Source organism: Vipera ursinii (genome assembly GCF_947247035.1).
Source record: "Vipera ursinii genome assembly, chromosome: 6".
In the NCBI taxonomy this organism is placed as follows: Eukaryota; Metazoa; Chordata; class Lepidosauria; order Squamata; family Viperidae; genus Vipera; species Vipera ursinii.
Window position 1 is genome coordinate 46,953,793 of NC_139515.1, and position 25,938 is coordinate 46,979,730.

Here is a 25,938-nt window from a genome sequence, read left to right on the forward strand (position 1 = left end):
AAATTAAATTAATTAAGAAAACATTGCTTTGAAGGACACTGATGTTTTTAAAGTAGCAGTAATATTAATTTGTACATATATTTCCATTCCTTAATGATTGTACATCTCAATTTTCTCTTCATCCACCTTCCATTTCTTGCTAATAGTGTTGCACTTTTCTATAATTTTGGGAAGTCCTGGAAATCAGATCCAGGAATAATTAAAGCCACAGAAGAACAAAAGAAAAAGGTAACAAAATTTGCATTTGTTAATAAATAGTGAAATGTAGTTTCTTAATTGAACAGTTCCTTTCTTGATTGGAGTTTATTTCTTGACTGAATATAGTATGATTTCAGCCTCATATCATAAGGTTGATGACTTTTCTCCATTCCTTGTCTGAGAGATTATGGGCTGAGTTCCTTAACTTTTATCTTCTTGTCTCTAGATGCATTCCTCAGAGAAGCTTTGGTACTTGGTTATTCTCTCTTACCACATTATAAAAGACATAGTTTTCTGTATTGGGACTCAGTAGAGTCCTTTTATATAAAGATACATAAAAGGACTCAATGGAGTCCTTTTATATAAAGATATATAAAAGGACTATTTAGAATCCTTTTATATATGAAGATAAACAACAGCAACATTTTTATGCTAATATTGGGAAGAATTATTAGCAAAGGTCACTGAATCAACTCACCACCTATAATGTTGGCAGAATTGTTATTTAGATTAGAAGTTATTTTTCTGCAAGGTTTCTGGCATCACATATATTTTACTTGAATATTTGTGTTCTTGAATATTTTTATAATGCATTTCCATGATTAATAGCAGTGATTGTAGGGCCCCTGTAGGCAGTACGGGTTTGTTTTTGCTCCTGTCCAGTTTGTCAACTTTTATTTCCTTGTTCTTGTATATTGTTACATTATTCTATTCCTTTTAATGTTGGTTAAATGTAAAATGTCCAGAGTTGATGTTTAGAACACAAAAGTTTAAAAATATTCAATACTAATATCAAAACTAGCAGTAAGTAGTAAAATAATTAAAATGGTTAAATTTACAGTTTAAAGTCCATACTGACATCACCCAATATGTTAAAATGAATGGTAAATAACCATTGTTAGAGTTTAAAACAATAGTAATGTTGATCATAACTATGAGACCATCACTAAAACAATTGTGAGCTTATGAACTTTAGCAATATTGTGTTAACTGAGATCTAAATGTTTAAGAGGCTCATAGAAGTGCAGACAGTCTGTCTAGGAACAGATACAACACATGTATAGAGCCTTGGTGGAGCAGTGGGCTAATGCCTCCTTAAGTAACACCAGCTGCCTGCAATTAGTGCAGGTTTGCATCCCACCAGGCTCAAGGTTGACTCAGCCTTCCATCCTTCCGAGGTAGGTAAAATGAGGACCCAGATTGTTGGGGGCAATAAGCTGACTTTGTAATAATGCCGCTTGGGGGGTGTATGAAAGCCCTAATAAGCAGGCATATACATAGAATGAAGGCTACTGCTAAGCTTGTTAGCCGCCCTGAGTCTTCGGAGAAGGGCGGGATATAAATGGAATTAAAATAAATAAATAAATAAATGTAGAACTGAATGATAACAATCCTTTTAATTGAGCCCAATCTAGCAACAAACAAAGCTGATTAGAGTCAGTGTTAACATGCTTTAATTGCTTGGCATCCAAGCAGCAGCAGTGAAATTGCACAATTTGATTTACTTATCTGATACTCAGTTGGTCTATATGCTAATATGACTGTTTATAAAAAATGTACATAGTATATATAAAATCAGTTCTTAAAAGTTTTAATATGTTTTTTGTTTTATTTTTCTACAGACAATAGTGGAACTTGCAGAGACAGGAAGCTTGGATCTCAGTATATTCTGCAGTACCTGCTTGGTAGTATACTTTTTCCCTAATACATACAGACACGACTTACTTGTATTTAAACTATATATTTTAATGTTGAATGTTTTAAAAATAAATGTATACTTTAGGATTGCAAGAGAATATATTCACATAGAATATAAGTCATTTCTCTGTTCATTCACAATTCAGACATATGAAAACCATAAAGACCAGTATCAGTATTCTTGTTGGTATGAAACTTAAAGTAGGATATCAAGGTTCCTCATTGGAGTCTTCATACTGATGAAGCTGCAACATCTGAAAACTAGTTCAGGTGACTCTTGTTAGAAATTTCAATTAAAATATATGTAACATTTTCTTATGAACCCATATTAAATAGATAAATTCTGACAGATGACTCTACCAGAAGTTCAAGATTTTTCAAAATAAATATCTCTGTAGAGAAATCCATATGAAACTACAGGGTTAGGGTTAGGGTTACATTTATTTATTTAGTTTTGAATACCTTTCACAGTCACTAGGATTAGAACTAGGACTAGGAGGAAAAAAATAACATAATATGTTGGATTCAGAGATCAGTCATTGCAGGGTGTCCCAAAATGTCTGCCTACGCAGAGTTTATTGTCTTTTATACAGTTTTAACAAGCAGGAAATAACGCACAGCAAAAGCATTGTTTATTGGTGTACTCCCTAGTCAGTCTTAGAGAACATCCGAACATCCCAGCCAGGGCAGAGTCTCTCATATCTAGCTGGTTCCTGGCAGTCCTTGGCAGTGCTAATTGGAATGAGCTCATAGACATGCGGATAACAGGATACTAAGGCAGGCAGTTTGCTGCACAGGGTCCCTTCATATCCTTGACCTCCATCTCTACATCTCACTCTTTTCTTTTTTGTTAGCCAAGGACTTGTAAAAAGGGTTAATGGACGAGTCATAATCAGGAGAGGAATATCCTTGGAATTTGCTTATACAAGGCATATACCTGACCTTGAGGCAGTGTGGGAGGGGGTTTAGGGCAAAAAGCTGTGATACATATGTTGCAAAAGGAAGGGAGACACTGATCAAAACAGCACCCACCAATCAAAATAGCACAAATAATGACTAAATAGCGTAGGACATTTCCCAATAAAGTTGTGGGTAGCCAAGCCCAAAGGCTCTCCCACCAAGATCCTAAAGTATCAATTTTCAAATCGGGCCAAATTTTGTAAAATATTGAGTTGGTGCTGGATGGTTCGTGATTCATCTGAAAGGTTGAAACAACACATTCCTTCAAAATTTTCACAACCCAAATGCTGACGCAGAAGCAAATAATCAATAGCAGCACGATTTTGTAAAATACCTTTACGCAAAGCTTGCAGCTCGTGGTTGATTGCTGAAATAGCTATAGAAGTAGCATTAATTGTTTTTGCCAAATTACACGCAACAGCGTTAATGTTAAGATGAGCGCGAGCAGCAAGCGCTGGCACACCCACTATAGATATAGCCAAAGCTATGTATTCTGCTTTATTAAGTAAAGCTGTTTCAGAGTCATAAGTGCTATCTAGCGTGACTCCATGTCGAGAACGGTTTGAGTGAATTTGCTGTTTGGAAAGCAAAACAGGAATCAACCAGCTGAGGCAACAGTGTGCTTCACTAATATTAGCAGGAATGTAATTAAAAGTTTCTTGACCACATGTAAAAAAACCATCCTTGCGGGAGCCAAACATGAGCAAAATTGAAGTTTCCTCAAAAGCTGTACAATTTAAAACAGGTGAACTAATACGAAAACAGTGAGGTTTTTTACTTGAAGATGTACAATTAACTATTTTTGCGCATGTTATATTCTCAGGGACTGCTACTATTGGGATGTGCAAAGCAATTACATCAGGGGGTAGATCATAGGCAGTCAACCCCAAACTAGATATAGTCCTATAGTTAAAGTTTTTATTCAATAGAAATTTGCTCAAGCCAGTGAAGTTTTGAATTGCTGCAGAAGGGGTACAAACAGGGACGAGACATGTAGAAACCAAATTTTCCATGTCATACGATTCAGATAAACAAAAGACTTCATTTTGTGTGATGCTATCTAGCTGCACCCATAGGTTTTGCTTCATTCACTGCTCAAGTGAATGTTTGGGTGAGATGACAGCTACTGTCGCTAAAGGGCAGCAATTAATAATCAAGCATAAACAAATAATGGCTAAGGAATTGGCAGTTAAAACCGTAAAAATGGCAGTGCATAACTTCTCGGGGGTTTGCTCCACATGCTGCTGTTGCAGCACTGCCTGCATTTTGGTGGTTAGACTTTTCACATCTCCCCACATTACTGGATGGCTGGTCCGGCAAGATATTGGCTGCTGTGCCATCTGTAAAGTCATTTTGGCCATTTCTTGAACCAGATTCAGGGACTAGTGCCACGACATCCTTAGCTGGGCGGACGCAACGTGCTGGAATCCACAAAGGTCCTGTAGGAGCAAGCACAGCAGCGTATCCTCGTCCCCAAGTAATCAGAGGGACCGGCCCTAACCATGTTTTTTCTGGTAATGCCCGATAATATACTAGAGGGGGAGGCAAACTTGTTTTCTGTTGAAAGTGTCTCTGATAAGCGGTCGAATTTTGAAAGGATTTCAACTGATTTAAGGTAAATAAAACTTTTTTAACCTGTTGTGTTACCCACGACAAATTGGGTACCCGAGATCCCTCCTTTTTTATTTGTTTGTGAAAACAGTCCTTAAAGGACCGATTAGCACGTTCCATGATGGCTTGACCTGTGGAATTGTAGGGTAGCCCATGAGTAAGAACAATATTCCAGGTTGTACAAAATTGCAAAAAGGCCGATGAAGAATAGGCTGGGCTGTTATCAGTTTTTAAAGAGGAGGGTTTGCCCAAGGCAGTAATGGCTGAAAAAAGATGAGAAATAACATGATTAGCCGTTTCCCCTCATTGAGGTGTGGCCCAAAGGTACCAAAGGTATGTGCTCCTGAATAGGTATCAATAGATAAATAAATATACTTCCAGGGAGCCAAGGAGGGAACATGGGTGACATCCATTTGCCATAGTTGATTAGAGGCAAAACCATGGGGATTAACTCCCGTGTCCCCCGAGGGGGATGCCCCAGAACATTGGGACAGGATGAAACAATTTGCTTGGCTTGGTCAAGTGGAATATGGCAAGCTTGTGCTAGCCCCCTGGCATTTTGATGAAAAAAAAAAGAGTGACTGAAGAAGGGATCTGAAAACAAAGTGGGTAAAACATGAACAGCAGTATCTGCATGACTATTGCCTTCAGAAAGAGGTCCAGGAAGAGACGAGTGTCTCTCGTATGTGAGAAACAAAATATAAATGCTTTCGGTCTTGTAGTAGTTGCTGCAAAGTTAAAAACAGAGTCATGAGATTGGAGTCAATCCTGGGTGTGATGTAAGCACCTGGAAGATTAAAAATAAGTTGACGCACATAATGAGAGTCAGAAATTAAATTAAAAGGCTGTTGAGAAAAGGTATAAAAAGCTAAAATAGCAGCAGACAATTCTGAGTGTTGCGGAGACAACTGTATTGCAGTGTAGGACACTTTCCGTGTATCATCATGAGAATCCTTGTAAGCAATCGCTCCTCTCATTCGCCCTCCATCTGAAAAAACAGAGCTCGCAAAAGCGGAGAAGATGAAAGCAATGGGCGGACAGGAAAAGAAGAAGTCATTAAACATGCAAGCCGAGGATCTTTAGGCAAATGGTATGCAATACAGCCAACATAGTCAGTTAAAGCACACTGAAGAGATAGGTTATTCTGAAAATAAAATTGAAAGTCAGATTTCGGAATAGGAAAAACAATATTAATCAAATCGGTCCCATTTCTGCGGCAAGCTCGAGTGCGTCCTAAAGTTATTAATTCAGCAACTGCCTGGATAAAAGGCAAAACATTTTTGAGATGGGGTATGAGGTAAATAAAGCCATTCAACACAATATACCTTCTTGTCTTCTAATACAGCTAATACTCCCGTAGGCAGTTTGCTAGTAGGAAACACCAAAAGAGTTAACTGACAGTCTCTATAAGGAATACGATCCACAAACTGAACGCTCAAGATATTGTTAATTTTCTCAACTGTGGCCAGCGCTGCAGAGGGAACTGCAATGAGATCTCCAGGTTGTTTTCCTTTGGTCAATAAATCAAATAAGGGGCTAAGTATAAATGGAATTAAAATAAAAATAAAAATAAATAAGTAAATTTGTAGGCAAGGAAAAATATGGGCGAACCCAATTAAGAGTACCCAGCAATTGCTGTAAATCTACCAGTGAAATAACTGGATAAGTTTAAGTGAGGAAAAGCTGGAGCAGAGTAAGATTGTAACATTTTATGTCCCAAATAAAGATAGGGAGAGTGCAATTGTATCTTTTCCGGGGCAAACTGCAATCCATAGACACCTAAATCATTTTGTATTTCTGAAAGCCAATTGGGTTGTATCTTTGGGGCTCCAATTAAAATATCATCCATATAATGATATACTAAAGCCCATGGATGATGCTTGCGAAAAGGAGCTAATGCTGCAGAAACATAAAGCTGACATAAAGTAGGACTGTTTAACATTCCCTGTGGCAAAACAGTCCAGTGATAACGTTTATTAGGTTCTGAATTATTTACTGCAGGCACAGTAAATGCAAACTTTTCCTGGTCAGGGGGGCAAAGGGGGATAGAGAAAAAACAATCCTTTAAGTCAATTACCATTACCTCATGATCTTGGGGAATCAAATTAGGGTTGGGCATCCCGCACTGCAAGGGGCCCATAGGTTGAATACAGGCATTGATGGCTCTAAGGTCATTTAAGAGACGCCACTGACCACTTTTCTTTTTTATAACAAAAACGGGTGTTCCACGGACTAGCGGAAGGCACAACATGACCAGCAAGCAGCTGATCGTTTACCAATTGATTAAGAGCCGCCAATTTTTCATGTGACATGGGCCATTGATCAATGCACACAGGTTCTTTAACTAGCCAAATTAGCGGAAGGGCAGTAGCCTCAGTCTTCCAAAGTAAGGGTGGCACCCAATTTACTGAGCAGATCACGTCCCCAAAGGCTGACATGAATATCTAAGATAAAAGGATGGATCTGAATGACCAAATCTGAATTAGGCAAATGGGCTGAAAGAAATTGTGTACTTTGACGTGCAGTTTGACGACCCCCTGCACCCCACACACTCGGACAAAGCTCAGATGGCCAGGTGACAGGCCACTGCTTGGCAGAGATCACCGAAACATCCGCTCCAGTGTCCAAAATTCCTTCAAAGGGCTTATCCTGCAGCACAATGATCTGACGGGGCCGTTGAAATTTGATCGGGGTAGTAACAGTAGCTATGACGGAAGTGGCTGGGTTAGTAGAACCGAAGCCTCCTTCCTCTCTGTCTTTAGGCTTTCCCCCTGCCAGGACAAAATAAGGCAAATTCAGGAGTTGAGCAGGACTAGTGTAAATGGGCAAAATTTGGGGTAAATTGGTCCACAATTGAACATAAATAATGCCAGTATAATCCGAATCACCCCAGAAATAACAAAAATACCCTTTTTACCCATGCTTGAATGCGGAAGGACAAGCCCTATATAATTTTTTGATAGAGGGCCTGATAATTGAGATGGAACTACTTGAACCTCCCCAGGAAATTTAAATTTCACTTCCTCCTGCAATATCAAATCAATGCCGGCACTACCTCTGGTAGCTGCAGGAGTGTTTTCTATTGTTGGTTTGTTGTCTCTGTTTGGACCGGGGTCAGAGACCAACCCAATCGGCCGTTTCCCGACTGACACTCTCTTGCCCAATAACCCTTCTGACACTTTGGGCATTTTGTTTTTGGTCTCATCTTCTGATAGAAAGGGCTGCAAGATGCTGCAGACATGCCCCCCCCCCCGGATTTCGACATTCCCTTTTAAAATGACTGGGTTTTCCACAGTTATAACCAGTGCTTTTTTGTAAAAGAAAAAGGTGCCGGAACTCACACATGTCATACAACCTGCCTTGCCTACCCTAAAAAGGTGCCGGAACTCCGTTCTGAGCGTTCTATGAGGAAAAAAGCCCTGGTTATAACACTTTCCTTGAGGCTTGCTGCCTTGTGATAAAGCGGCTGCCAATAAATTGGTTTGATAAGAGGCTGTACCTATATCTTGACACACTTTAATCATATCTGCCAAATCAGGATTGTTCCCAAGACCGATAATTGCCCTTCAGCATTCGGAAGTAGTGTTGTCTTTTGCCAACCTCATCAACAACTCCTGCTGAGCTTCAAGATTGTCTATCTGCCGCCGTAAAGCATCCTGTAATCTGTTAATAAAATCAGGATATGGCTCGGTAGCTTTCTGCCTGATATTAGAGAAGGCTTGATGAGACTTGCCAGAAACAGGCACTTTTCCAAATGCTCGATAGGCGCATTCAGAAGAAACTTGTAGAGTGGCAACTGGAGCAAAGGGATCAGACCCGTCAGCAATTTCTTCTACATCCCCCTCCCCTTTTTGCTAATTGTTCCTCTAAAATTTGCCTCATGGGGGTATACAATGGCTGTGAAGAAGCAGAAGAATTAACCTCTTCATGAGGAGCTGAAGGTCCAATTAAAGATGACTTTGGGGGGAAATTTTTTATTTTATCATAATCAGGTGGAGGTTTTGTGGTCAATTGTCCTGCCAAAGCATCAGAGCCAAATTTTTCCACTGCTTGACGGCATTGAATCCATAGATGTAATATCTGAACTGAAGCCCGGGGTCCAAGATGTAAAGTATGCCCTATCTTTACCCAGTCATGTAAATGGAGCGTCCCACGCTCCGGATACCAAGGACAATGTTTCCCTATCTCTCCAACAAGCTTCCTTATCTCTGCCTCAGGTGCTTTAAGCCCTGACTTTTGTAGCAGGAAGTGACGTTCCTCTACATGCTGCTGCTGTTGGTGAGATAGATTGCAACCCATACTTACCTCTGAGGGGTCCCGTAGGACAAAGGTACCTTGGGGTCTATTCCAGACGAAGGTAAATATGTTGAAAGTTGCTCTCCTGGAGGAAAGTTCCTGTTGATTTGTTTTTAAAGATTTGTAGTCCCTGTTCAGGCGCCAGCTGTCGAATTCAAAGACCAGTCATCGCAGGGTGTCCCAAAATGTCTGGCTGCCTACGCAGAGTTTATTGTCTTTTATACAGTTTTAACAAGCAGGAAATAATGCACAGCAAAAGCATTGTTTATCGGTGTACTCCCTGGCCTAGTCAATCTTAGAGAACATCCGAACATCCCAGCCAGGGCAGAGTCTCATATCTAGCTGGTTCCTGGTAGTCCTTGGCAGTGCTAATTGGAATGAGCTCATAGACATGCGGGTAACAGGATACTAAGGCAGGCAGTTTGCTGCACACGGTCCCTTCATATCCTTGACCTCCATCTCTACAATAATATTTTAAAAAGGAGTTGATTTTTAACACATCTTTTAAGAGCCTTGGTGGAGCAGTGGGCTAATGCCTCCTTAAGTAACACCAGCTGCCTGCAATTAGTGCAGGTTCGCATCCCACCAGGCTCAAGGTTGACTCAGCCTTCCATCCTTCCGAGGTAGGTAAAATGAGGACCCAGATTGTTGGGGGCAATTAAGCTGACTTTGTAATAATGCCGCTTGGTGTGTGTGTGAAAGCCCTAATAAGCAGGCATATACATAGAATGAAGGCTACTGCTAAGCTTGTAAGCCGCCCTGAGTCTTCGGAGAAGGGCGGGATATAAATGGAATTAAAATAAAAAATAAATAAATTTGGATTGCCAGGCTAGAATGGCAAAATTATGCTTGGTAAAATGATCTCAGATATTCTAGTGCCATTCCATATAGGGCTTTAAAAATACGAACTAGCGCTTTGAATATGGTCTGAAGGCTTGTGCAGCCAGTGCAACAGCTTAAAGCAGGCATGTCAAACTTGCGATGTCACGTGACGTCGTGCGACGTATTGGGACTTTTTCCCCATTGCCAGCAATGGGGTGGGTGCAGTTTCGGCATGATGCATCTGGCCCGTGGGCCAGCAGTTTGACATGCCTGGCCTAAGGATACATGTAATTCTCACATAGCAAGTTTCCCCACCTGATAATCTATTTTCTCGTGCACCAGTTCAAAAGTAGCCCCATTGAATGTATTGTAGTAACTCAGTCAAGCAGTAATCTGGGAATGAGACACTGTTACAAGAGCACCCCACTCATAGTTGGTTGGTCCATCAGGCCACAGCTTCCATTGCTATTTTGCAGGAGCCATAAGTCCAGAAGAACTCCAATCACAAAGCAGCTCTTTCACAGAAATTGTCCCATCAGGAGCAAATGGTTGGCTATTATTGTTGGATGTTTGATAACAGTCACGGTTCTCACTTTAACAACAGATGGTGGCTGTGGCCATGAGAATCTTTGTACCATTTAATTTCATGCTCAATTTGTGGCCTTTCCTGGATCACGAGGATTTTCTCACAGTCACTCATGCCCTTGCCATCAATTTATTGCATGTGCAATGTGTTGTACATGGGACTGCCTGCTATATGATGTAACATGCAGCAGGTGAATAATTATAGGTGCACCAAGGTTTGCCCATGCAATAATACTGCAGTTAGAGCTAAGGTGGCTGCCAGGTAGCTTCTGGATACATTTCAAGATGCACTTTGCCACAACGTGGCACAGAACCTTGGTATCTCTGAAACTACCTTTTCCATGTTGAATTGAACTGCCCAATAAGATTTGGGAGCGAAGGCTTGTTGGGGATTCTACCACTGAGAGATGCAATTTTAGGGATTCCAGATTCAAGTCTTTTTATTGATAGCTCCTATTTTTTGAATAGCTCATCCTCAGGTATCAGAATCCTCTGTTTGTTGATAAGCAAAAGCAAAACATGGCTCTTATGAAATGCATTTGGGGGCTACACTGAATGGTGGCACATTGGACTCAGTAGTCATAATTGTATTTTTGTTTTTAACCTTATGGTTTTGTTACAAACCACTCACTATCTCTGGAAATGGAATACCATATAAGTTGTAATAAATACTCTATTCAATTCAGTTACTGTTACTAGACTTTCCTATGTTATTTTTGTGGCTAATTTATCATTTTTATTCCACCAGTTAAATTATTGCCCTCATTCTACCTCCATATTGTACTACAGTACTTTTACAGTTATGTAGAATATATTTCATACTGGGTTCCAGATGATGGTTATCATAAACATTTTCTGTCTTAAGCCTGCTTCTTTCATTTTCCCTTTACATCAAGGGAACTTTCATACTATTACAGGGTTTCATTGACATGTAGATGTTCCCTTTCTGCATCTTGTTTTCTCGCCTAAATGTTCAGTATGAATAGTCTAAATGTGAACTATTAGCCATGAACTACAAGTATCTTTCTATCAGCAAGTACAGATGAATTTTGCAGCTTTATTATAGTTCAGTAAATCATATGCACTGTGTTTTTGTGTAGAGTTTCGTTATGCAGCATGTGAGTTTAAGATTAACCTGAACCTTGAACTAAAGCAGGAAAAGCACAATCATGTTTCAGATTTGGGTACTTTTTGAGTGAATAAGTATGTAGGACTATTGCAGAAACTCTACGATTCCTGCAAAAAACAACTTCTATTTATGAACTTTAAAAATGGGTATGGCACTACAAGTGGCAGAATATTAATCTTGATAGTTTTGAGACACTTTATATAATTTTAGTTTAAGAAATTAAAGCTTAATTTTGTACTTCCTACACTAATGTTTTACTTCATTGGTATGTATGATATAACGTTTGTTTCGATTAAATTATGTTCATGCATAATATTGAAACTATCTCTTTGATTTATTTTCCTCTTGTAACTTAACATTTATTATTCATGGGTAAATAGTTGATCTTTAGATAACAATAAGGTTCCTTAAGACTTCATTATTAATGAGTAAAAAAATTCTTTCCATTACTAAAGTCTTAGCTTTTTAGGTTGGAACATCAGGCTTCTGTTGTTGACAGCTTAAAGAAAGAACTTGGGAGGGGGAGATAGAAGTCCAGTTTATGTTTGTCTATTTCTTATCCAGATATCAGTTTCAAATTATCTATATTCTTTTAAAGCATGGAATTTAAATAAAAAGGAAGCTCTGATATAAATTAATATTCCTATTTTGTCTCACACATAGTGAAATAGGCTTAAAATTTAAAGATCAAACCTACAATTCTTGGTAACCCTGCATATTTAAAACTTCATATATATTTGTAAGCTTTTGTTATATAGTATGCATATTAAAATCTGTCAAATAGATACGGAAGCCAGTGAGGTCCAAACATTGTGGTGTATGCAATCGATGTATAGCCAAGTTTGATCATCACTGTCCATGGGTGGGTAACTGTGTAGGTAAGTATTTTTTAGAGATACTGTCCAGTGTATTTATTTATCAAATATTCTTTTATTTTAAACAGAACATTGTACTTTAGTTTTTATATACCCAGCAATGCATTTTTATTTTAGAGAAATAAGTGAGCTTAGCCAATCTTTTGCCTATGCATTAGGTATGTGTAGAAGTGCAGAATGTTCCATTTCAATTCCAGGTAATGCTAATCTGGCTGTATCAGGTATGATCCAATAATTTTCAAGACTGCTTTCTTTCTGGAAGATATGTTTATTTATTTAACAATGTTTTTAAGCTGTCCCAATCTATACTGACTCTGGGTGGCATATAACAGTTCAGAATATAATGGGGAAAAAATAATGATATTCAATAAGACCAACAAGCTAAAAACTCAGTGTTATCTACCAGTTTAACAAGCTTTCTAAAAGAATGTCTTTGTGACCACCTATACTTTTGGCAGCTAAAAAATTCTATAAACTGGGGCCATCATTAAGGAGATCTATTGCTTGATCTGCATCTCAGGAAATCTATTAGGAGGAGGGACTTTAAGCAGACCCCTTCTTGATGTCTGAACTGGACAGGCAAGATGTTGACGGTTTGAAAGATAATGGTTAGTACTTTTAAATAGGCTGTGGAGTCTATTGGCAACCAATCCAGTATTTATGCTAACTGAGGATAGTGTGATCAGCAATTTTCCTGCTGTATTTTCTACCAATTGCAGCTTCCAGGTTATCTTCAAAGGAAGCCCCATATATAACATATTAAAACAGTCTATTGCATTCGTGATCAGGCCATAAGTAACTATCAGCAAGGCATTTTGGTCAAGATAAGATCATAAGTAGTTACCAGCCAAAATTGGAGAAAGGTCCCATCTTCTGTTTCAGAAGAAGCCAGGAGGGCAACCCATACCTGCTTTTTTTTGTTTTTTTGGACGAGTGTAATTATTGGGCCTGCTGCTGATATTCACGGATAAACAGCAAGTCCATCCTAGAAGTACTGTATTCACATCAAGAAGACTGCTCCACCTCCCTAAAACAGCCTGATCTGTGTTCTCCGGAACATTTACTGCTGAAATGGAACATTTTGCATATATCTACCATGCAGACTTTGTCAGACTTAATGTGGGTAAGCAAGAAAATGGAAGTGCATACTATTTTGCAGCTATTTCCATTATTGGAATCATATAGAAAATATATAAGAAAACAATAGTGGGAATAATGTGCCACAGACATTTTATATACTATTCCAAAGATGTAATTTTTAGCTGTTGTAGAAAATCATTTATGCAGGTAAATCATTCCACTTCTTAAATTATTTCCGTTTATGAGAGTCTTGGAAAACAATTTTATCATCTTCAGATTACCCAGTAAAGTTGGGCAAGCATTTTTGTTCATAATACTCATTTCTTTAAAAAAGGTAGTCATTGTAATACAGGGCAGTTGGACAAGGCTATAGATAGTCCTCAACTTACAATCATTTGTTTAGCAATCATTTGAAGTTACATTGCACTGAAAAAAGAGATTTATGACCATTTTTCACACTTATGACTATTGCAATATCCTTGTGGTTATGTGATCGAAATCCAGATGTTTTACAGCTGGTTCATATTTATGACAGTTGCAGTGTCCTGGGGTCACATAGTTTTCTTTTGCAATCTTCTGACAAGCAGAGTCTATTGGAAAGCCAGATTCACTTTACAACCATGTTATTAACTTAACAGCTGCAGTGATTCACTTAAGGTAAAAGGTAAAGGTTCCCCCGCACATGCGTGCTAGTCGTTTCCGACTCTAGGGGCCGGTGCTCATCTCCGTTTCATAGCCGAAGAGCCAGCGCTTGTCCGAGGACGTCTCCGTGGTCATGTGGCCGGCATGACTAGATGCCAAAGGCGCACAGAACACTGTTACCTTCCCACCATAGTGGTCCCTATTTTTCTACCTGCATTTTTACGTGCTTTCAAACTGCTAGGTGGGCAGAAGCTGGGACAAGTAACAGGCGCTCACTCTGTTACGCGGCACTCGGGATTCGACCCGCCAAACTGCCGACCTTCTGATTGACAAGCTCAGCGTCCTAACCCACTGAGCCACCGCGTCCCTTAGTGATTCACTTAACAACTGTCAAAAAAAGGTTAAAAAATGGGGCAAAATTTACTTAACAACTGTCTTGCTTCGCAACAGAAATATTGGGCTGAATTGTGATTGTAAGTCAAGGACTACCTGTACTTCAGGAATAGTTAGATGCCACAATTCTTGCTGTTCTATTTTCAGGGATGTTATAGAAGTAATACATAATTCTACACATTGGATTTCTCCTTTTCTAGTCAGCATTTATGATAATGTGCTAGATTAATGTTGCAAAATATTAGAAGGGTAAATTTGAGCCAGTAATAAACACAGCCATATAGTATTCTATATATTAATGTAGGTAGAAGCTGATTGTTAAATCTTAAAAAGAGTCAATTTTGTAAACTTAGAAATAGTTAACCTCCAGTTTTTGTCTAATATGAAATTGAAATATGAATTTGGTGAAAACTTGAGGTGAAACGTTTGAGAGAAACAATAGAATCCAGTAATTACCTGCTAAATAATTAGAGTATGGTTAGATTTGGGGCAAGAAAAATAAAATTTGTAAACAGTATGATTTATAAAATATTGGTAACTTAAAATATAAACTTAGGAATCAGCATCTGTCTCTCACAGTTAGGAAAGATTCATCTATTCAGTTTTCCAGAAGAAAATCCTGAGACTATAGAAGACTGAAAAATATGCAGGGTTTATAACTCTTTTTCAGCAGGTGAAGAAACATCTTAAATGAAGTTCTTGTGATGGATTATTCTCATAGATAGGTCAAAATGTAGAACACAACCCAAAATTTTAAAGTTTGCATTCAAATAATTTCCAGTAGTCATTTTTGTATTATGTTGTCATTTCAGGAGATAATTATAAGTCATTGAGCAAAACATCTGTTTTTATATTTCATGTTTATGCTCGTTAGTACTTTTGATTAATTTTAGTACATCCATCTTCATTGGATCCCTGAGAGGCTTGTGATGAGGTGCACTTTCCAACTGAAACACAATTATTTTACAGATTGTAGCAGAAAAATTAGGCCTGCCCATTATCTTTGTTGTACTGTTAATATAGTGCAAAATGAATGTTTTATTGCAATACTTTGTTTTTTCCTCAGGAGCAGGCAATCATCGTTATTTCATGGGATATTTATTCTTTTTACTCTTCATGATTTGCTGGATGATTTATGGCTGTATCTCATGTAAGTTTAGTTTGTTTCACATATTTCTAATTGCCTAGCTTTTTTAAATGTATCTGCTCTGTTCATCAATTTTTTAAATTTTTCTTCATATTGATTAATCTGTTTATCTGATTTTTATCATTAAATACTTTCATTTTGAAACTATTTTCATACAGTTTACTCTTGGAACAAAAAAATCCATTTAAATGCTGTAAGGAAAATAGTATGGAGGTATTTTGTAAAATTGTGATACATATATATACATATACACATTATATTTATTTCAGACTGGGGAATCCACTGTCACACAAGTTATACAACAGATGGTTTTTGGACGTATATTACACAAATTGCCACTTGTTCACCTTGGATGTTCTGGATGTTTTTGAACAGTGTGTTTCACTTCATGTGGGTTGCTGTACTACTAATGTGTCAAATGTATCAGGTAAGAAAAAACAACTTACTAGGTACATAGAGGAAACTTCTGTTAACTATATGGAATGTATCTTACAATAGAAAATAAGTGCATGCATGAGGAAATGATAGACAGACAGACAGATAGACATTCTTTCCTATCTATTCTTCTGTTCAATATAAATTACATATTTTAAATGAGTTGATTTCTGAAGTTTGGATGGCACAAATTTGACACTATTTCTGTAGGATGTGGTCAGTTTGGTAAATGAAATGATGAGGGGCAAATTATGATTTCAAATCTGTTCTCATGGATCTGTTATTATAAACTATTGTAATGGAAGAGACAAATAAGCTAAAAAAAACTTAAGTACATACTGGATGCCGCTGTTCTATTTGTGAAAGATAATACAATACTGTCAGTAAAATTTTGCTCCTAAATTTTCTGAGAAGATGAACTGAAACAAGGATCCTAAATTGCATATCCTGGATCTGCTCTTGGAAGTATCCCTTTTAGTGAGAGTCATTAATTTTGCCAAGCCCTGACGGAGTAGTTGATTTTAATAGTTGATTTCATTTTTTATTCTTTTGTATGTACGTGTGTGTTTGTTTGTTAATATTGCTGATCCTTGAAAGTTCAGCTGAATGTTTAAAAAAAAAATCCTGGGGTTTTTGTTTGTACAATTTAGTTTTAAGTACTGTTTTAATTTCCCCTTCATGGTTACTGCCTTGTCGTGGCGAAGGGGCTTGCGTAATTCAATGAAGCTATGAGCTATGCCGTGCAGGGCCACCCAAGACGGAAAGGTCATAGCAGAGAGTTCTGACAAAACGTGATCCACTGGAGAAGGAAATGGCAACCCACTCCAGTATCTTTGCCATGAAAAACCTATGGACAGTACCAAAAGGCAAAACGATATGACGCTGGAAGATGAGCCCCTCAGGTCGGAAGGCGTCCAATATGCTACTGGGGAAGAGCAGAGGGCTAGTACTAGTAGCGCCTGAAAGAATGAAGCGTCTGGGCCAAAGCCGAAAGGACGCTCAGCTGTGGATATGTCTGATGGTGAAAGGAAAGTCCGATGCTGTAAAGATTCTTTCTCCATAGGAACCTGGAATGTAAGATCCATGAATCAAGGAAAGCTGGACGTGGTCAAACAAGAGATGACAAGACTAAACATCGACATCTTAGGTATCAGCGAACTAAAATGGACAGGAATGGGTGAATTTAATTCAGATGACCATCAGGTATACTACTGCGGGCAAGAATCCCTCAGAAGCAATGGAGTAGCCTTCATAGTCAATAAAAAAGTAGGAAAAGCAATACTGGGATGCAACCCTCAAAATGACAGAATGATCTCATTTCGAATCCAAGGCAAACCATTCAATATCACAGTAGTCCAAGTCTATGCCCCAACCACCAGTGCTGAAGAGGATGAAATTGACCGGTTCTATGAAGCCCTACAACACCTTATAAAACTAACACCCAAAAACGATGTCCTTATCATCATGGGAGATTGGAATGCTAAAGTAGGAAGCCAAAAGATAACTGGAATAACAGGCAAGTTTGGCCTTGGAGTACAAAATGAAGCAGGGCACAGGCTGATAGAATTTTGTCAAGAGAATACGATGGTCATAGCAAACACTCTTTTCCAACAACCCAAGAGACGGCTTTACACATGGACATCACCAGACAGTCAACACAGAAATCAGATTGACTATATGCTCTGCAGCCAAAGATGGAGAAGCTCTATACAGTCAGTAAAAACAAGACCAGGAGCTGACTGTGGCTCAGACCATGAGCTTCTTGTTGCAAAGTTTAGGCTTAAATTAAAGAAAGTAGGGAAAATTGCTAGGCCAGTCAGGTATGAATTAAATCATATCCCTGTTCAATATACAGTAGAGGTGACAAATAGATTTAAGGAATTAAATCTGATAGAGTGCCTGAAGAACTATGGACAGAGGTTCACAACATTGTACAACAGGTAGCAACCAAAACCATCCCAAAGAAAAAGAAATGCAAGAAAGCAAAATGGCTGTCTGAGGAAGCTTTGCAAATAGCTGAGGAAAGGAGGGAAGCGAAAGGCAAGGGAGAAAAAGAAAGATACGCCCAATTAAATGCAGAATTCCAAAGAATAGCTAGAAGAGATAAGAATGCCTTCTTAAATGAACAATGCAAAGAAATAAAAAAAAAACAATAGAATAGGGAGGACCAGAGATCTTTTCAAGAAAATTGGAGAGATAAAGGGAACGTTTCATGCAAAAATGGGCATGATAAAGGACCAAAATGGCAGGGACCTAACAGAGGCAGAAGAGATTAAGAAGAGGTGGCAAAATTACACAGAAGAACTATACAAGAATGAGCTTAACGTCCCTGATAATCACAATGAGGTGGTCACTGACCTCGAGCCAGACATCCTAGAATGTGAAGTGAAGTGGGCCTTAGAAAAGCTGAGCAACAACAAAGCTAGTGGAGGTGACAGTATTCCAGCTGAGCTATTCAAAATCTTAAAAGACGATGCAGTAAAAGTGCTACACTCAATTTGCCAGCAAATTTGGAAAACTCAACAGTGGCCACAGGATTGGAAAAGATCAGTTTACATTCCAATTCCAAAGAAAGGCAGTGCCAAAGAATGTTCAAACTATCGCACCATTGCACTCATTTCACATGCTAGTAAAGTTATGCTTAAAATTCTACAAGCTAGATTCCAGTAGTATGTGGATCAAGAACTACCAGAAGTACAGGCAGGATTTCGAAGAGGCAGAGGAACTAGAGATCAAACTGCTAACATACGCTGGATCATGGAGAAAGCTAGAGAGTTCCAGAAAAACATCTACTTCTGCTTCATTGACTATGCTAAAGCCTTTGATTGTGTGGATCATAACAAACTCTGGCAAGTCCTTAAAGAGATGGGCATACCAGACCATCTTATTTGTCTCTTGAGAAACCTATATGCAGGCCAAGAAGCAACAGTGAGAACTGGACACGGAACCACTGATTGGTTCAAAATTGGGAAAGGAGTCCGGCAAGGCTGTATACTGTCGCCTTGCCTATTTAACTTATATGCAAAGCACATCATGAGAAAGGCAGGGCTAGATGAATCAAAAGTTGGAATTAAGATTGCCGGGAGAAACATCAACAACCTAAGATATGCAGATGATACCACTCTAATGGCAGAAAGTGAAGAGGAACTAAAGAGCCTCTTGTTGCGAGTGAAGAAGGAAAGTGCAAAACTTGGGTTGAAACTAAACATTAAGAAAACCAAGATCATGGCATCTGGCCCTCTCAATTCCTGGCAAATAGATGGGGAAGAAATGGAGGTAGTGACAGATTTTATTTTCCTGGGCTCCAAGATCACTGCAGATGGGGACTGTAGCCAAGAAATTAAAAGACACTTGCTCCTGGGAAGGAAAGCCATGGCAAATCTAGACAGCACACTAAAAAGCAGAGACATCACCCTGTCAACAAAAGTGCGTATAGTCAAGGCTATGGTCTTCCCAGTTGCAATGTATGGCAGTGAAAGCTGGACCATAAGAAAGGCTGAGCGCCAAAGAATTGAAGCCTTTGAACTATGGTGCTGGAGAAGACTCCTGCGAGTCCCTTGGACTGCAAGGCGATCAAACCGGTCAGTCCTAGAGGAGATCAACCCTGACTGCTCTTTAGAAGGCCAGATCCTGAAGCTAAAACTGAAATACTTTGGCCATCTAATGAGAAGGAAGGACTCACTGGAGAAGAGCCTAATACTGGGAAAGATTGAGGGCAATAGAAGAAGGGGACGACAGAGAATGAGGTGGCTGGATGGAGTCACTGAAGCAGTAGGCGTGAGCTTAAATGGACTCCAGAAGATGGTAGAGGACAGGAAGGCCTGGAGGAACATTGTCCATAGGGTCGCGATGGGTCGGACACGACTTCGCAACTAACAACAACAACAACTGTTTTAATTTATTCATAAAATGTATATGCCTTTTTAACTTCCTCTTACATCTAGTAAAAAAGCAAAATACAGTGGGACTTCCGGTGGCGACGCAACGCCGAAGACAGCCGTTTTCGGGCTGCCCGCTCCGCAGCTGTGTTTTTCCATCGTAAACAGCGCCGATCAGCTGTTTAGATGTATTTGAAGCCCCCTCCTCAGGAGAAGAGGAGGGGGTGAGGCCCCAGGTAGGGGTTGAGCTCTCCGGGGCCGCCTGAGCTGAGAGCTCGGGCGGCTGAAGGATGAGCCCCCCTGAAGCCTGGGTTGCTCCGAGCTGCGCAGCGCCTCTGCTCTGGGATTATTGGAGCAGAGCCAGGCGTTAGCAACCACCCCTGCCAAATGGAAATACTTTTGATTATCAAGATGCAGGCAGAGCGGTACAGGAGGTCAAGGTGAAGTGGACTCTTTATTTTTACTCTCTAGCTCAATGGATTTTATAGCTTCAAAGTGAAAGTGTGTAATAAGTGAAAGTGGGGGAAGATGGCGGCTAAAACTTCTAAAGCTCTCCGGAATGCGGGGTCTTCCCTGGTGCAAGAGACCTCATTGCAAGCTTTGCTTCCTCCTGCATCTCCCCCGGCATTGACGCTTAAGGATTTACAAGATGCTCTTGGAAAGCATGCACAATTGATGTCTGATATGATGGATGAAAAGTTGAAAAAGCTGGAGGAGAAAATGGAGGAGAAAATGGAGAAATTGGAGAAGAAGATGGAAGAGAAGCTGAGAGCAATGAGGGTGGACATCTTGTCTAAGGTTGAATCCGTAGCTGAATGTGTGCTACAGCTGGATATAAAAGTGGAGGATCTCAGTCAAAAGAACTCTATATTAGAAGCAAAGTTATTAGAAAATGAAAATATAAGGGATAAAATGGACGAAGAATTGAGCCTTGTTCAGTATAATCAGATGCAGTATGCTATTAGAATTAGGGGTTTAAAGGAGAATGGTAAAGAAGATTTAAAGCAGCTGATTTCTGAGGCTCTGGAAGGGGTACTGGGCCAGCCAGCATCTGAAATTGAGGGAAATATGGACAAAGTTTTTCGTGTAAATTCATGGATTGCAAGACAGAGGAAGTTACCCAGAGATGTGGTGGTCTATTTTACAAAGAGAGTAATGAGAGATGAAGTCATTCAAGCTGCTTATGATACTAATTTGGTAGTGGCTGAGCAAGAAGTTTTGGTTTTAAAAGAGATCCCTCCGAAGATCCTAAGGAGAAGGAAAGGTTTTGCATTTTTGGTACAGGAACTTAAGAAACATGATATTAAGTTTAGATGGGAGATTCCAGTTGGATTGGTGGCGACGCATGAAGGTAAAAGACATTGTTTGGTTACTGTGGCTCAGGCACGTGATTTTTATAGTAATGTGTTAAAAGCAACCCCCCTATCATTTTTGGAAGCTGCAAAAGGATACGGTGGGGGAAAGCTTCAAGACGTTGCAGATAGACAGAGGACAATGGTGTTGGAGGGGATCAAGTCACAGTTTCATCGGTTGCTGCAGGAGGCCAGAAGATGACGCGTGCCGCCCTAAGAAGAGCGAGACGAGAGCAAGAGCAAGACCAGCAGAAAGTTATGGAATCTTCAAAGTGTGCTTACAGTGAAGATGTGGGAGGAGAGCGGTCTAAAGAAGTTTTGGGGGTCATGACAGAGGTGCTCCAAAAGTTTTGGGGCGTTAAGATTGCTGATTAATTTTTAGATTAGAATGTCAATGGAGTAAAATTATTATAGAGGAGAAAGAAAGTTTTTTGTTTTTTTTTCTTTTCTTTTTGTTAATATTTTACACAATTTAAGATTGCTTGCTAGAAAAGTATATTAGGGTTATGGACTTAAAGTATGTGTTGAACTAAGAATGGGTATGTAAGCTCCTAATTAACAACAAGTTGTCTTAGAGATTGCCTAAATCTTTTTTTATATATACTCTTTGTATTTGAACTTTTATTTGAACTTAAGGATGATTTGGAACTGCAAGATATTTGGCGTGATACATGCAAGAACTATTTTTGATCATAGTTTAGTTTGGTTGGAGATTATTAAGATTAACAGAGATAGGCGCTTTTGGCGTGTAACTGAGAATTTGTTTGGAAATTAGAGAAAGGTGGGAGAATGTAAATAGCAGGTGAAAGGTTTTTTTTTGTTTTTTTTCTTTTCTTTTTTCTTTTTTTTTGAAATTAATATGAATAAGGACTGGGATTAAGAAAATTTATTTTGAGTAAAGCTCTTTTTCTGTTTTCCTCTTTTTTTCTACTTTATTTGTAATATTAATATTGTTTGTATTCATTTTATATGAGCTAGAGAGAGATAGAATTTATAGTTTATTGTTGATAACATAGGGGTGTTTATGTTTGTTTTTTTATTTTATGCCCTGTATTTAGCTCTGGGAAGTCGGGGGGGGAGGAGGGAGTGGGGGAGAGGGATAGGGAGGGTTGGATAGGGGTGGGGGAGGGGGGATTAAAGTCAAAATGTATTGTAAAACTTTTTAAATAAAAAAAGCAAAATACAGCTAGATGAAGAGAACTTTTTAAATTAAAAGTGAATAATTTAATGCTAAATAAAAGTTATCACAACCCCACGATTATTAAGACTGCGCAATGTTTTGAGTTGCATTAGAGTTCAATATTTTGGGAAATGTGTGACTGTAGTAACTGCAGTCTGTGTTTCTGAAAGGAGGCATGATTGTTTCATGAGTCACTGGTACAGTGCATTGAGTTAACACTAACTCCAGGTTTTGAAACTCTTGCCAAATCATATGCAAAATATTGTACTGACCTATTAACCCTTTTATAAATGAAAGTATTGACTCAGATATTGGCTTGGTATTTAACTTGGTTCAGAATAGCTATTAGGGTACCTGTAATGTACTGAAAGGGATGCGTTGGCTCAGTGGGTTAGGACGCTGAGCTTGTCGATCAGAAGGTCGGCACTTTGGCGGGTCGAATCCCGAGTGCCGCGTAACAGTGAGCGACTGTTACTCGTCCCAGCTTCTGCCAACCTAGCAGTTCGAAAGCACGTAAAAATGCAAGTAGAAAAATAGGGACCACTACGGTGGGAAGGTAACAGCATTCCGTGCACCTTTGGCGTCTAGTCATGCCGGCCACATGACCACGGAGACGTCTTCGGACAAGCGCTGGCTCTTTGGCTTTGAAACGGAGATGAGCACTGGCCCCTAGATTTGGAAACGACTAGCACGCATGTGCAGGGGAACCTTTACCTTTACTTTTTTAATATACTGAAAATATATTTTATGTGTGAAAAACATATTCTTTTAACATACAATTGGAAAAGATAGGACATGTTTATTATCTTTTTTAATTGTATCTTTAAATGAATATTGATTCGGGTTTTGGTTGCTTGATATTTCTATAATTTCAGTGCTTCTAAATATTAGTTGCCTATTATTGTTTTCTAGATTTCTTGTTTAGGTATTACTACAAATGAAAGAATGAATGCCAGACGATATAAGCACTTTAAAGTTACAACAACATCTATTGAAAGTCCATTTAAGTAAGTATATAAGTAAAATGTGTTTAAATGCATGTTTATTTAAATGTTCATATGATACTCAAGATGAAACAGGTTAGATATGACTGACCATGAATTGATCAGTTTGTGTGGATTTTTAATTATCTTTTTAACTTTTCATTAATATAAATCAGTACTTCAGCAGGTTTATGGAATTTTACCATGGAAGAAAAAATAGCTGAGCAGTCATAAAGTAGCTCATAGATAAAGTATTTTTACTAGCTACTTTTCCATTGAAATTGACAAGTACCCTGTGGCTTAATACTTGTTTTTAAAAATAAATTGCTCAAATTGTAATCTCAATAATAAAAAATTTTGGGTCCAACCAGGGTTGTAATAGAACAGTAGGAATAATTCATTGAGAAACTTCATTCACTATCACAGCAGAAGTGTCTTCTGGATATGCCCATTCTTTTTTTTCTTTTTTTTAAAAAACAAGTTTTATTAATTTTCTAATTTTACATCCAAATATTTATGAAGCAATGTGGTGATTGGATAGTCAAAGGTCCAATAGCTTAAGTTTTATCTAATTTCAATACAGTGCTCCAAATTAGCCTATAGTATCTAAAAAATTAATTTTCGGATAACCCACATTTCCCCTATTTCATTATATAGTAATTATCATATCTGAAATACGTACATTGTTCATTTAAGTGCATTCTTATTTTATTTCAAAAACATATTCTATTTGTCATCTTTGTAATTCATCAATGATTAACGAAGTATCTTTTGTTGTGTCATTCCAAGTTCTATAATATAATTCAAAGTTATGTTCTAGTAGCTAATTTTCATTCCCTTAGAAATCTAGGTCCTAAATATAAATTCAGTTTATATCTTTTAACGATTCCCCTTGGCCCATTAAAAGAGATTTTAAGCTTTATTATTACAAATCCCAACATTAAGAAAAAAACCCCATTTTTTAAATCTAACTCTACCTTTCTTTTTGTGCCAGGCAGGCTTCCATATCATTGCCTTTAACTTCTCAAATGCGTCTCCCTTTCTTCCTACACACGTTGTTTGAATCCAGGGAGATCATCCAGTTGTCAATTTTTCAAAGAGGGCGACCCCTTTATAGTCATTGAATTGTCGCTCTAATAGACCAAATCTCCATATTTGGCATATTATAGTTGTCATTAATTTAGTCTGGTCTTCTTCTTCCAATCCCATCTGGCTTAGGTAAGAGGTCATGTCCGGTGTTATAATTATTGTTTGGTTGGTTAGATTCTTAATGTACTGTTGTTTGAAGGCCTTTGGCATCCTCCATCTTAGTATTGCTTTCTTCAGCTTCTGTTGTTTGTTGAATTGTAGGTTTTATAGTTGAAATCAAAGTTTGGGCATCAAGGCTCTCAGTAGATTGTACTTGTTCTTTAGAGTCCCCTATTTTGTTGTTAATTTCCTCTTCTGTTAGTTTTTTGGTTGTCAATTCATCAGTCAGAGTCTCATTTGGTGAGTTTATGCTGTCAGATTTGTCTTTCAGTCTGGCTTTCATTTGTTCAGTCATTGCCAGGATTGTTTCCAGTATAAGTTTATAGTCAAGTGGTGGAATATATTCCTCCATTTTTTTGATGTTTACAGATAGGTCTTTAGTGGAGGCTATTTTGATAATAGTCAGTAAATGTCCACCTCCACTATTCCTAATGGTTGTTTTCAGTGCCAGGTGTTCCAAATTATTATCTTTAAAGATAATGTCAAGGACAAAGCTGACTTACATCCAGATCTCACAATAAAGAAAAGCTTTACTTGCTATACCAGGTTTCGCCACAAGATGTCCTCAATAGCATGTAAAATCTTTTTCCAGACTAATATGAGGCTTTTATCCAATTAATCCATTTTTTTTTCTTTTTCCCTTCTTTCACAGCTTAAGTAGTAAATAGGGTAGTAGGTCCCCGCAAAAATAAGAACCACTTAGTGGCCCAAAAATTCCAGAACTACAAATAAGATTGCTTAATTATTTAGCTTAGTTATTTGATTTCTTTTGAGGCTTTAAAATTTTGGTTCTTTAAGAAAGCAATCATCAATCTTTGAAGAGAGGGGGAGGAGATTTCCAGAACAGTCCCACAGGAAAGTAATTAGGGAAATAAGAAAGGTAAGGTCTCACCCAAATCCTCCAGATTGCTTTGTTGTGCTTGATGGTGATTTTGGCTTTCGGCAGGGAATGGCTTAATGATCAGCCATGTTGATGGCCGGCCTCTTCTTCGGGCCAGAGGAGCTGCTCTGGATCAAACGGAGGGCTGCCACCCTTCCGCGATCACAGGGAGGGCCTTCTCACAGTGGTTCCCCTCCAGGGTGACTTTCGACCCTTTTCAGGGTCCTCCAAGGAAGAAAGACTGGACAGCAGGGAGAGCGTCCTTCTTGCACGTCCGCCGGCGCTGCATGCACAAACCAGAAGCCCGAGTCTGGATATGCCCATTCTTGAAGTAGGCCAGCTGTTTTCTAGTATAGTGTACATACAGAGGAATGCTTCATTTGTGAATGAAAGAAAGCACCTCATGTGTACTGGTCCAACATATCACACTAGACTGCCTTTATATGACATACAACAGTTTTAAATTACTTCTTTATGACCAATGACAATCAGTCCTATTTTTTAATATTACCTTGAGTTCCTCAAACTGTCCAGTTTCAGTTCACT

General features: G+C 38.7%; 1 protein-coding gene across 2 annotated transcripts in view; it reads left to right on the forward strand.

Annotated features, from left to right (window-relative positions):
• Positions 1–25,938, forward strand: part of ZDHHC17 (zDHHC palmitoyltransferase 17) — a 74,984-nt gene that overhangs the window by 45,462 nt on the left and 3,584 nt on the right. Inside the window, exons 11-16 of one of the 2 annotated variants that reach the window (XM_083365141.1) lie at positions 147–228; positions 1,821–1,883; positions 12,084–12,177; positions 15,356–15,439; positions 15,706–15,863; positions 23,194–23,288. In XM_083365141.1, the coding sequence (XP_083221267.1) occupies positions 147–228; positions 1,821–1,883; positions 12,084–12,177; positions 15,356–15,439; positions 15,706–15,863; positions 23,194–23,288 (576 nt within the window). Of the gene's footprint in view, positions 1–103; positions 229–1,820; positions 1,884–12,083; positions 12,178–15,355; positions 15,440–15,705; positions 15,864–23,193; positions 23,289–25,938 lie in introns of both variants that reach the window. The other variant, XM_083365140.1, reaches the window with a different exon arrangement.